Below are 13,442 nucleotides of genomic sequence, written 5' to 3'. Positions count from 1 at the left end.
TACCCAAGTTCTTAAAGCAGTTGTATACCCAAAAGTTATTTATTTATTTTTTAATCAGCAAGGCAAAAGGCATAATGAGCTAGTATGACTAGCATACTAGCTCATTATCAATGACTTACCTTAGATTGGAGCTGTAGACATTGGTGCCCGCTTTTCTGCAAATATCTCCTTAACCATGTGGGTTAAGGAGACATTGCAAGCACCTACAGGTAAGCCTTAAAGGAGTTGTAAAGGAAAAAAAAATTAATGTCTGCAAGGTAGACAGACAGAATAGTGTAACGATTCTGTTAAAAAACAAGTAAATACCTATTAAATTCCTTCATCTATATCACCTCCGGCGTTCTAGTTTCTGTTCTCTCATTCACTTCCTGGTTTGCATTGTTCGTTCATGTAAGAACTAAATTTCTCAGTATGAATTGCGGCACGCCCAGTAATTCACACCTCCTTGAGGTCTCTAACACGTAGAGAGCGTCCTGCCGCACAGATGTAGTTTCCAGGAGGGGGCGAGCATGTCACTGACCACCGCAGTAAAGCCTCCCATCACGGTGGTCAGTAAAATCAGACAAGCAGGAAGTGAACAGAACAGAGAAGAAATAGAGAAACTTCTGAGCAAAAACAAACAATGAGGAAGTGAAAAGAGGAATGTCTGCAGTAAAGGATGCTTATTATAAAAAAAAAAAAAAAAAAATTCCTTTACAACCCCTTTAATGTAGGCTTACCTGTAGGTGCAATTATGACAAGAGGGTATACAACCACTTTTATACCGTGTATTGCCCCCTTTAACATCAATGAAAGCTTGGAGTCTTTTGTGGTATTTGTGGATGAGGCTCTTTATCTTCTCAGATGGTAAAGCTGCCCATTCCTCTTGGCAAAAAGCCTCCAGTTCCTGTAAATTCTTGGGCTGTCTTGCATGAACGGCACTTTTGAGATCTCCACTGAGTGGCTCAATGATATTGAGGTCAGGAGACTGAGATGGCCACTCCAGAACCTTCACTTTATTCTGCTGTAGCCAATGACAAGGCGACTTGGCCTTGTGTTTTGGATCATTGTCATGTTGGAATGTCCATGTGCGTCCCATGTGCAGCTTCCTGGCAGATGAATGCAAATGTTCCTCCAGTATTTTTTGATAACATACCAAATTCATCTTGCCATTAATTTTGACCAAATTTCCTGTGCCTTTGTAGCTCATACATCCCCAAAACATCAGCGATCCACCTCCATGTTTCACAGTAGGAATGGTGTACCTTTCATCATAGGCCTTGTTGACTCCTCTCCAAATGTACTGTTTATGGTTGTGGCCAAAAAGCTAAATTTAGTTTTATCACTCCAAATGACTTTGTGTCAGAAGGTTTGAGGCTTCTCTCTGTGCTGTTTGGCGTATTGTATGCGGGATACAATGTGGCATTTGCATAGTAAGGGCTTTCTTCTGACGACTCGATCATGCAGCCCATCTTTCTTTATGTGCCGCCTTATTGTGCATCTTGAAACAGCCACCCCACATGTTTTCAGAGAGTCTTGTATTTCACCTGAAGGTATTTATGGGTCTTTCTTTGCATCCCGAACAATTTTCCTGGTAGTTGTGGCTGAAATTTTAGTTGGTCTACCTGACCGTTGTTTGGTTTCAACAGAACCCCTCATTTTCCACTTCTTGATTGGAGTTTGAACACTGCTGATTGGCATTCCCAATTCCTTGGATATCTTTTTATATCCCTTTCCTGTTTTACTTCCTTTTCCTGCAGATCCTTTGACAAATTCTTTTGCTTTACCCATGACTCAGAATCCAGAAACATTAGTGCAGCACTGGATGAACGATGCAAGGGTCTGTCGAGTCCAGAAACTAATTTACCTTTTATACACACACACACACACACACACACACACACACACACACACACACTAATTACAAGCAAACAGATCACAGGTGAGGATGGTTACCTTTAATAGCCATTCAAACCCCTTTGTGTCAACTTGTGCGCATGTTATCAGGCCAAAATCACCAGGGTATGTAAACTTTTGATCAGGGACATTTGGGTAGTTTCTGCTGTCATTATAATAAAAAAAAAAAACGTAAAAACACAGTTGATTGATAATAAATGGCTTCAGCCAGACACTAACCATGAGTGAAAGAAAAGTTTTTGTGTCATAATTCATAGTCTCTGAAAAATGGCCAATAAATCATAAATTCTGCCTGAGTATGTAAACAATGGTGTATTTATATTTGTACACAGTACTTTACAAAAGCTAGTACACCTCTCACATTTTTGTACATTTTTTTTTTATCATAACTTTTCATGTGGCAACACTGAAGAAATTACACTTTGCTGCAATGTAAAGTAGTGAATGTACAGCTTGTATAACAGTGTAAAGTTTTCTGTCCCCTCAAAATAACTCAACACACAGCCATTAATGTCTAAACTGCTGGCAACAAAAGTGAGTAATGGTCCAAATTGGGCCCAATTGGACATTGAGGCTGGATTCACACCTATGCATTTTTAGTGCTTTTTGCAGATTTGCACTACAGTCCATTTAACATGGTTTCCTATGGAACACGTTCTGTAGTACAAATATGCAAAAAGCACTAAAAATGCCATAGGTGTTACTTTGAGGGGACAGCAAATGTACACTGTTATTTAAGCGGTACACTCACTACTTTACATTGTAGCAAAGTGTCATTTTTTCAGTGTTGTCACATGAAAAGATATAATAAAATATTTACAAAAATGTGAGGGGTGTACTCCTGAGATAGTGTGTAATGTATTTGTGGAGAGGTGACCCCAGGTCACGGTGTCTATTAGCACCTTCAGCCTGGTTTTGGCAAAGACAGGCATGCTGATTGCACACCTGTGGGCTGGGTTTATATTCCCCTCAGAAAGAGAGCTCAGGGCTCGCACTTGGGAACAGCTCCACCCTACAGGCAGGTGGCCTGGTGTAGGAGTCTGGAGGGCTTTCAGGTGGAGACGGCTCCACGATAGAGAGACAGGCAGTCTCTAGGAGTCTGAGGCCCCGTACACACGACCGAGGAACTCGACGTGCCAAACACATCGAGTTCAGTGTGGAAGCCGCCGAGGAACATTGACTAACGAGAAAATAGAGAACATGTTCTCTTTTCGGCCCGACGAGTTCCTCGACGGGTTCCTCGCTGAAAAGTGTACACACGACCGAGTTTCACGGCAGAATCCAGCTCCGACCGAGTTTCTGGCTGAATTCTGCCGAGAAACTCGGTCGTGTGTACGGGGCCTGAGAGTGTTTGTCTGCAGGAGGCAGATGTGGCCCTTGGCCAAGCAGCACAAAGCTGAACAAGTAAGCTCCAGGGGGGAGTTTTGACTAAGTAAGAGTGTGTGAGCCAGGAGGCTGAAATTTCTGTTATATAATGATGGTGGAAACCCCTGCGAGGGAATATCTTCTGTGACGCTTGTTTAGTTTAAATAAAATTGGGCTCTAAAAAATACAGTCTGGACTGACTGGTGTTCCTTAAAACGCAAACACCACTAGAGCATAATCACCCCGGATCGTTTATGTATCTCACACTCAGGCCTGGTTCACACCGGTGCGTTTTAACATGCGATTTGGCATGTCAAAGCGGCGGTATTTGCCGCAAATTGCCGGCAATGGCACCGTCCTAATCGGTGAGACGCCGCATCTGTGACGCTGCACCGATTTCAAAAAGTAGTTCCTGTACTACTTTTTGCGATTTTCGGCCGACTTGGAACTGCCAACGGGAGTGAAATCGTGTGAGTTCAGCTGAACTCCCGCAGCCCGGTGTGAACCTGGGCTCTCTCTCTCACACACACACACACACACACACACACACACACACACACACACACACACACACACTGTCTTCTTTCAGTTGTGAGAAAAACCTATGTGAAGTAGATTTCAGCATAAATGTGATCTGACCTCAATCTGAATCACGATAACAAAAAGGAGAATAAAAATAATGATAACAAACATAATAGTATATGCAACAATCAGAAAATCATCAAAACACATTGTAAACAAATGTCAAAAGTGTCCCAAATCTATTTTCAGTCTAAATTTGTGTACAAGGGAGCTTCTTGCTGCCATGTACACAAGCTCTAGCAATGCTAGATCTTTACTGAACAAATGGAAAGTCAATGACTATACCGTGCATGAATACTTTATATTTAGCAGCTAGTGGAACTTCCTTTACTGGCAAAAGTCCAAATACTTTAGCTGCACATTACTCCAGCGGAAAGTATTCTACCGTTTTCAATACATGCATATTTTTGCATTGCACGTGATAGATCACAGTATTTCATTGCGATTGAGACCAGGAATACAGTCTTGCCGCTTCAATGAGCAACTGAACTTCGGAAGCTAGGCACATAAAGTTAAGCAGAAGACTAGGCACCGTTATTGCCAGTAGACCTTGTTCTACCATGTGTCTGTGTGAGAAAGAAGCCATCTTTGCTTCATTATTATTGTTATTCGGGATTTATATAGCGCCAACAGGTTGTACAGTGCTTTGCAACATATGAGCAAACAGTACAGTTACAATACAGGAGGAATCACAGTGCCCTGCTTGTTAGAGCTTACAATCTAAAATGTAAGTTCAAGTTCTGAGATGTCTCCTGACATTGGTGATCTGATGATTTATGGAGGAATAATTAAAGAAGCCGCAGAAGAGGTGTAGAAAACAATAATCTACATACAAATTTAAGCTTGGACATCCTTTCACTGCAGATCCTCATGTACAGCTTTCTCTCCAGCAAGGAAAACAGTAAGAAGCAAAGCAGTGACTTCCCCCCCCCCAAAAAAATCACTCCAGTAGAGTAGAAATAGAAGTCACGTGGACAGTGCCCTAAAATTACATTGCAGGTATACGTCAATGTTTTTTTCTGGAGGCACTTAAAGCTAAAGTCCAGGAAGTACCCTTGCTCCCAAGAGACTGGCAGAAGTTACATGTTCATTAAGTCCAAGGGTCTTCAGATTTTCTAAACAAAGGACAGTTTACTGTCCTTCAGACTTTTGGGGATCCGGAGTGGCCACTGGAAGTAGAAAATGCCCCAGTGTAAAAAAAAATTATGTAGTCAGTAGGATATAAGGATTAGTGCCCCCATTATTGGTATTAGTGGGTCGAATAGTGTCCAATTGTTTATATCAGTGGGAGGAATTAATCCTCATCGCTGGTGTCAATGGAAGGAATAGTGCCCTATTTCTAGTGTCAGTTGGAGGAATACCCCATCACTGGTTTCAATGAAAGGGAAAATGCCCCATTGATGGTGTCAGTAAGGGGAATGATTCTTCACTGTTGGCGTCAGTGGAAAGAATGGTACCTGCTTGTTGGTGTCAGCAGAAGGAATAGTGCCCCGTGGGCCAGATATGGGCAAGCATTCAGCCCAAAGGCTGCAGCTTGGAGACCACCGATTTAGTCTCAAGGTGAATTGAAAATTGTATTACTTATCCTATTCCTTGATAGAGCAAACTCCAGCACTGTTCTCTTTTACCCGAAGCTCCATACTGTTGCAGTCCCTAAAGCCTCGTACACACGATTGGACTTCCATTGGACTTTTCCGTGGATTTTGGTCCGATGGGCTCTGCATACACACGACAGAAAATTATCAGCCAACATCCACCAAACCACGTAGTTTTTCAGCTCTTTACCGCCACCGTTTGGGCAACTTCTCCTTTTGTTGTCTGATGTTTGGCATTGGTTCCGAAAATGCGCGTTTGTACTTTGGATTTTAGTTAGACGGACTTGTGTACACACGATCAGATAAACCGACGTAACAGATTAATTGTCAGATAGTTGGTGAACATGAACAGCCAAGCTTTGTTGTCGTTAATACAGCCAAAAATTGTCTGGTGGAGAATACACACGGTCGGATTATCCGTCACAACACATCCATCAGACAATTATGGCCATAAAGTTGGATCGTGTGTACGGGCCTTTAGAGTCATCACGTTCAATACATGGCTATTAACCCTGCATTGTACATGGAAGAGGTACCCCTAAGATCAAACGACGAGTTGATTTTGTAGAATTTCTGAAGTTTATCTCCAAAAGGTAAATCTTTCAGACTACTGCGTAGGCACAATTAATATCTCTAGATGCTCCCTATAAAACAGAGCAAATATTCACTTTTTTATTTCCACTTTAAAATATACAAATCCCTCCGTTAGAGCTTCCGTTATGAAATACTCCTGCAATTTTCGTTGCCGTCATGTTATATGGGTCAACTTCTCAAGTTTTAGATCAGACAGTCACACTAACATTCTACTTAACAGTTACTACTTGGCATTCAACGATTGTAAGATGTTGAGGCCCCAAGGCAGTAAAGGGCTCCCTCCATCTAGCTTTAGAACTGCGATAAATCAGGTAGCATTTTTTTTTTGGGTGAACGGCGCGTGTTTCTTGTGTGTTAGCATTCCATGAACATCGCTCTTGATCAAGGCTATTGTTAAAGAAGACTCATGCATTTAGAGGTTATGAAATACAAAAGATAGATCCTTCAGATTATTGCCTATTGCCCTAAAACTCCACCACACATTACAATCAGATTGTAGCATCTCCTTTATATCTATTGACAACGATGTAGTGCAAGGAACTGCCTGACTGTACTACAAAATGATTGGATCGTTTATGTAGGTCCTTTTGATAACCACTTGAGAGCCACGCTATAGACGAAAGACGTCTACAGCGCAGCTCTCAACTGCCGGGTGGACGTCCCTGGACGTCTTCCTGTTTACATTTCCCCCCCCCCCCGCGCGCACGCCGCTGAGGGCCCACGGCGGGGAAAAGCTGTGCCCGCCTTGTCACGTGGTGCTGGTGCGCGTGCCTGGTGGCGGCGATGTCCGCCAGGCACTCGCGATTGGCAGTTACAGAGGCAGGATGTGGAGCTTTGTGTGTAAACACAGAGCTCCACGTCCTGTCAGGGAGAGGAGACCGATGCTGTGTCCCTTGAACATAGAGACTAGAGGTCGACCGATATGGGTTTTTCTCTGGCCGATGCCGATGCCGATATTTAGAAATCGCGGCGGCCGATAGCCGATTTATGATGCCGATTTTTTTGGGCCGATATGTTAAGCCGATTTTTCAGGCGCTTTTGGGCTAAACAGTAAAGTTAGCCCATATTTTTATTTTTTCGTCCAAAAGTTTTCATTACCTGTTTTTGTGTATTTCATTTTATATATATATATATATATATATATATATATATATATATATATATATATATATATAATATTTTACACATAAACAGGTAATGAAAACTTTTGGATGAAAAAAAAATATGGGCTAACTTTACTGTTTATTTTTTTTTTTGTTAAAGTATATTTTTTTCCCAAAAAAATGTGTTTGAAAGACCGCTGCGCAAATACCGTGTAACATTAAATATTGCAGCAATCGCTATTTTATTTCCTAGGGTCTCTGCTAAAAAAAAATATATAATGTTTGGGGGTTCCAAGTAATTTTCTAGCAGAAAATACAGGATTTTTACTTGTAAGCATCAAGTGTCAAAAACGATTTAGCCTTTAAATGGTTAAACTGAGAATTCTCCTACACGGAGTTCAGTTAATTGACAAGTAGCAACATTGTATATCTTTTCTAAAACTTGGCAGGCTGCCCAGGAGAGAGAGAAGGTCTTCTACGGGAAGCTTCAGGCAACTTGCATTGACTTCTATTACAGAAGCTTTTTGCAAGTCGCGGTGCTGAAGTTTAAATCGGCATTTTTAAAGCACAAATCGGCCGATGCCGATTAATTTAAAAACGCCAAATATCGGCCGATATATAAATTATAAAAATATAATTTGGGTACAGCGTTGTATGACCGCGCAATTATCATTCAAAGTGCGTCAGCGCTGAAAGCTGAAAATTGGTCTGGGCAGGAAGGGGGTTTAAAGCGGGGGTTCACCCAAAAATAAACTTTCTTACATTAGCTACATCCCTCCAGCATACTGCCAACATCTGCAGTATGCTTTTTTTTTTTTTTTTTTTTGTACTTATAGTTATACGAGCCCTTGTTATCCGGCTCAGAGATGGGGGATTACTTCCGGGTATAGGCGTTCCGAAGCGAAGAGGAGTTGATTGACGGCTGCTAAAGTCACACTCGGGTGTTTACGGCGCCTGCGCAGTCAGCTCTACACGGCAGGCGCCGTAAACGCCCGAGTATGACTTCGGTTTTTTTCGGAAGGCGTGACGCGCCTTAGCAGCCGTCAATCAACTCCTCTTCGCTTAGAAACACCCATTCCCCGCAGGATTCCCCGCTCGGAGCTGGATAACAAGGGCTTATATAACGATAAGTACAATAAAAAAAATAAAAAAAACAGCATACTGCAGATGTTGGCAGTATGCTACAGCTAATGTCAAAAAGTGGATTTTTGGGTGAACCTCCGCTTTAAGTGGCCAGTAAGGAAGTGGTTAAACAGCTTTGGAAAATCCAGTTGATTGTATGGTCATACAGCAACTTGTATGGTGACACTAAGAGCCGTTGTCACATCTTTGGCAACTGTACAACATATTCTTCAATGATTTTCTGGCAAAGCTTATTTTATCAGTTTGACCTAGAGCAATGTCACTCTGCCTTTGTGTGAGACCCTCAGATATTCCAGTTAAGGTTATGTTTTTCTCTCAATTTAATTGGAAATGTTTCTTTCCTTGGCCTTCTATTTTAGGATGAGGGGGCTGCCATATAAGGATTAGTTGCTAAGATTCTTCTTTAGCATTTATATCTTTACGGGGGATGGGGGCTTCTAGGACATGGGTAAGTGAGGCCTATTGTTTCTGCTCATCTTCACCATCACAGGTCTCAAATGCTGAGCTTAGAGCTACTGCATCAGGGGAGAGAGAGAGCCCTTGAGAAAGTTTGATACAAAGAAAGGAATGATGGTGAAGGTGTGTGAAAATAGCTGCGTTTCTCTTAGCAACAGCCTAGTAACTGGGAGTTTTTGAGTCAGGCTTCATGAGGTACTTAATGGCCTACACCTATACCAAGGGCATTATTCACCTCTGATCAAAGATGCACAGCTTGTGTTTATCTATAGACATCCCTTATCTACATAGTTCATCTTTATGAAAAAAAGTCTTTAAAATCCTGAATAAGAATAAGGCCCCTTTCACACTGGGGCGGGAGGTGTAGTGACAGTATAGTGCCGCTATTTTTTGCGGTGCTATACCGGCCGCTAGCAGTGCGGTTTTAAACCCCGCTAGTGGGCGAAAAAAGGTTAACACTGCCTCTGCAGAGGCGCATTGCCGAAGGTAAAGCCGTGGTGTTCCATTGTTTTTAATGGGAAGGAGCGGTAAACACACCGCTCCAAAGATGCTGCTGGCAGGACTTTTGGAGCGGTCCCACCAGCGCATCGCCTCTGTGTGAAAACACTCGGGCTTTCACACTGAGACTGCAGGGCAGCAGTTTTTCAGGCGGTATTTAGTCGCTATTTTTAGCGCTAAAACGCATGAAAAACTCCTCAGTGTGAACGGGGTTTAAAAGTCCATGGACCATTTACTATAGATGAGCTAAAAGCTCAGTCTATCAAACAAGCATTTTCATACAGCAGATAAACGTTCATGCAAATATGAGAATGGCAATGTCAAAACCCAGACTGCAATAGTGAAAAGGGTACCCTGCACTATATTAAATGTCACACATCTGCATAGGAATGCTTCATTTCTATGGCACAGAAGGGCTACAATGTATCAGAAACATATCTCTATCCATCAACATTACAAGTGTGAAAATCTCTCAATTCATTCATTCATTCATATTCTCTCTATCATATATATATATATATATATATATATATATATATATATATATATATATATATATATATATATATATATATATATATATATATATATATATATATATATATATATCTCTATCTATCTATCTATATATCTATATATCTATCTATATATCTAAATCTATATCCATACACATACATCTATAAACATGAACAGATGTATATTTTTTATATGATAGATATTAGAATGGCAGTGGACCAGCAGTCTTGCTGCCCTCGGTGTACCCCCTTCCCTGCAATGTGTATACAAATATGAGAAGGGCAGAGGACCAGCAGTCTTGCCATGCACATTGTGCCCCCTACCCTGCAGTGTATACATAGATGTATAATTCTGAGGACAAGTACAATTAGTGTGTCCCCTTCCCTGCAATGTATAAATAGATCTCAGAAGGGTCTTGACATGCTCAGTGTGCCCCCTTCCTTCCTACAATCTATAAATAAATATGTAGACATGAAAAGTGCAGAGGACCAGTACAATCAGTGTGCCCCCTTCCCTACAATGCATGTATACATTTATAGATCTAATAAGGGCTGGGCGCCAGCAGTCTTACCATGCTCAGTGTTCACCCTTTCTTGCAATGTATCTATACAGTATCTCACAAAAGTGAGTACATCCCCTCGCATTTTTGTAAATATTTTATTATTATATCTTTTCATGTGACAACACTGAAATTACACTTTTTTACAATGTAAAGTAGTGAATGTACAAATTGTATAACATTGTAAATTTGCCCTCCCCTCAAAATACCGCAACACACAACCATTAATGTCTAAACTACTGGCAACAAAAAGTAAGTACACCCCTAAATGAAAATGTCCAAATTTGGCCCAATTAGCCATTTTCCCTCCCTGTTGTCATGTGACTCATTAGTGTTACAAGGTCTCAGGTGTGAATGGGGAAAGCAAGCGTGTCAAATTTGGCGTTATCCCTCTCACTCTCTCATACTTGTCACTGGAAGTTCAACATTGCACCTTATGGCAAAGAACTCTCTGAGGATCTGGGGGGAAAAAAAGCCTGTCAATGCTCAGACCATATGCCACACACTGCATCAAATTGGTCTGCATGGCTTGTTGTCCCAGAAGGAAGCCTCTTCTAAAGATGATGCACAAGAAAGCCTGCAAACAGTTTGCTGAAGACAAGCAGACTAAAGACATGGATTACTGGAACCATGTCCTGTGGTCTGATGAGACCAAGATAAACTTATTTGGTTCAGATGGTGTCAGCCGTGTGTGGTGGAAACCAGGTGAGGAGTACAAATACAAGTGTGTCTTTCCTACAGTCAAGCATGGTGGTGGGAGTGTTATGGTCTGGGGTTGCATGAGTGCTGCAAGCACTGGGGAGCTACAGTTCATTGAGGGAACCATGAATGCCAACATGTACTGTGACAAACTGAAGCAGAGCATGATCCCCCACCTTCAGAGACTGGGCCGCAGGGCAGTATTCCAACATGATAATGACCCCAAACACACCTCCAATAAGACCACTACCTTGCTAAAGAAGCTGAGGGTAAAGGTGATGGACTGGCCAAGCAAGTCTCCAGACCTAAACACCATTGAGCATCTGTGGGGCTTCCTCAAATGGAAGGTGGAGAAGCACAAGGTCTCTAACATTTACCAGCTCTGTGATGTCATCATGAAGGAGGGGAAGAGAACAATGGCAACCTGTGAAGCTCTGGTGAACTCCATGCCCAAGAGGGTTAAGGCAGTGCTGGAAAATAATGGTGACCACACAAAATATTGACACTTTGGGCCCAATTTGGACATTTTCACTTAGGAGTGTACTCACTTTTTTTGCCAGTGGTTTAGACATTAATGGCTGTGTGTTGAGTTATTTTGAGGGGACAGCAAATTTACACTGTTATACAAGCTGTACACTCACTACTTTACATTGTAGCAAAGTGTCATTTCTTCAGTGTTGTCACATGAAAAGGTATAATAAAATATTTACAAAAATGTGAGGTGTGTACTCACTTTTGTGAGATACTGTGTACATATCTGAGAAGGGTCCTGGCATGCTCAGTCTGCCCCTTCCCTGTAATGTATATGCAGATATATATTATAGGAGCAGGGTCCTGGCATGCTCAGTGTGCCCCTTCCCTGTAATGTATATACAGATATATATTATAGTAGCAAAGTCCTGGCATGATCAGTGTGCCCCTTCCCTGTAATGCATATACAGATATATATTATAGTAGCAAAGTCCTGGCATGATCAGCGTGCCCTTTCCCTGTAATGCATATACAGATATATATTATAGTAGCAAAGTCCTGGCATGATCAGTGTGCCCCTTCCCTGTAATGTATATACAGATATATATTATAGTTGCAGGGTCCTGGCATGATCAGTGTGCCCCTTTCCTGTAATGCATATATAGATATATATTATAGTAGCAAAGTCCTGGCATGCTCAGTGTGCCCCTTCCCTGCAGTGCTGCTCTCCCATCCTCCTCCCACTGCAGCCTTCCCCTGGCAGTGCCCAGTTGCAGTGATCGGCCATGAAGGGGTAGTGAGCCCAGCAGTCCTATCCTCCAGTCTGTGTTGATCTTCCATACGCTCCATCTTACCCGGAATTTCTGCCAGAAGCCCTCTGGGTGGAACTCGTGCAGGAAGGGGTTAAACGGGGTGACCTCGACATCTTGTTCCTCGGTGGGGTCCCCGTGCTCGGGTACATGGTCCCCACTCATGACTGTCAGGCTGGGATGAGGACTGAGCTGGGCCTGGCTGGGGAAGGCTGTGACTCGGAGGATGGGGGGAGGAGTCAGGCCGCCTCTCTGCTCTACTATTAACCCTGCCTGTGCCGGCTGTCACTGATCCCAGCACACTCACACTGAGCATACTGGGAGGACTAGATCTACCTGTTTGTGTACTGGGAGAACACCCAGTCGTGACTGGTTAGGTAGGTATGTACTGGTGTCATCATATCTGCACCTTCTGCTCTGTTCATATACACACATTAAGTACTTAGAAAAAATTTTGGTGGCCAAGCAGCACTTCTCAAACACCCTGAGGATTTGAAAATGTTCATTCAAACTTAGCAATTTTTCTGGCCCTCTCAAAAACATTAGTGGACAGGCAGTTGGAAGGCAATATGGTGCACCACCATGAAAAGGTTGCAACTTGCACCACCGTCGCCTTTTTTGCATTCATCCAATTCACACATGGTATCATGTGCCACATTTCCATTAATATTAGAAATCCAGAGCCCAGGGCCAATATGCCCGCCCCCAGGATGTATGAACATTGTGTGTCAGCATGCTTACCCCCTAAGCATAATTTTCCCCCTCCTCCCAGGACAAAACCACCCACCCTGCTGAAATCCCTCCTCCCGCCCTGCTAAAATCCCCCCAAATCACCTTTCCTAACTCCCCCCCAAATTTCCACTCCTAGGACAAGTCTTACCCTCTGCTGCCCCAACATTCCCCCACCCAACACAAATCCCCCCAATCTCTTCATGGTGCCCCCCCCCCACCTCACATGATATAACAGTGCCCAGGGCAGCTGTCCTTTCTGCCCACCCCTTGTCCCAGCCCTGATACTAATACATGTCAAACAGACCCCTCAGTCCAACCACCCCCCCCTTTCCCATAGCACAGACCACCCTCCCTGCCCCTTCTCAGTACAGACCCCCCCCCAGTATAGACGACCCCCCTCCCTCCACAGAACAGCCCTCCCAGG

General features: G+C 42.8%; 1 protein-coding gene across 1 annotated transcript in view; it reads right to left on the bottom strand.

Moving 5' to 3' along the window:
- Positions 1–12,508, bottom strand: part of LPCAT4 (lysophosphatidylcholine acyltransferase 4) — a 64,438-nt gene extending 51,930 nt beyond the window's left edge. Inside the window, exon 1 of the mRNA XM_040353505.1 lies at positions 12,332–12,508. Within this exon, the coding sequence (XP_040209439.1) occupies positions 12,332–12,451 (120 nt within the window). The 5' untranslated portion in view covers positions 12,452–12,508. The remainder of the gene's footprint in view (positions 1–12,331) is intronic.
- Between the last annotated feature and the right edge of the window lie 934 nt (positions 12,509–13,442).

Source organism: Rana temporaria, chromosome 1, assembly GCF_905171775.1.
Source record: "Rana temporaria chromosome 1, aRanTem1.1, whole genome shotgun sequence".
NCBI lineage: Eukaryota > Metazoa > Chordata > Amphibia > Anura > Ranidae > Rana > Rana temporaria.
The sequence above is the reverse complement of the archived record's forward strand: the minus strand, read 5'-3'. Positions and strand labels throughout refer to the sequence as shown.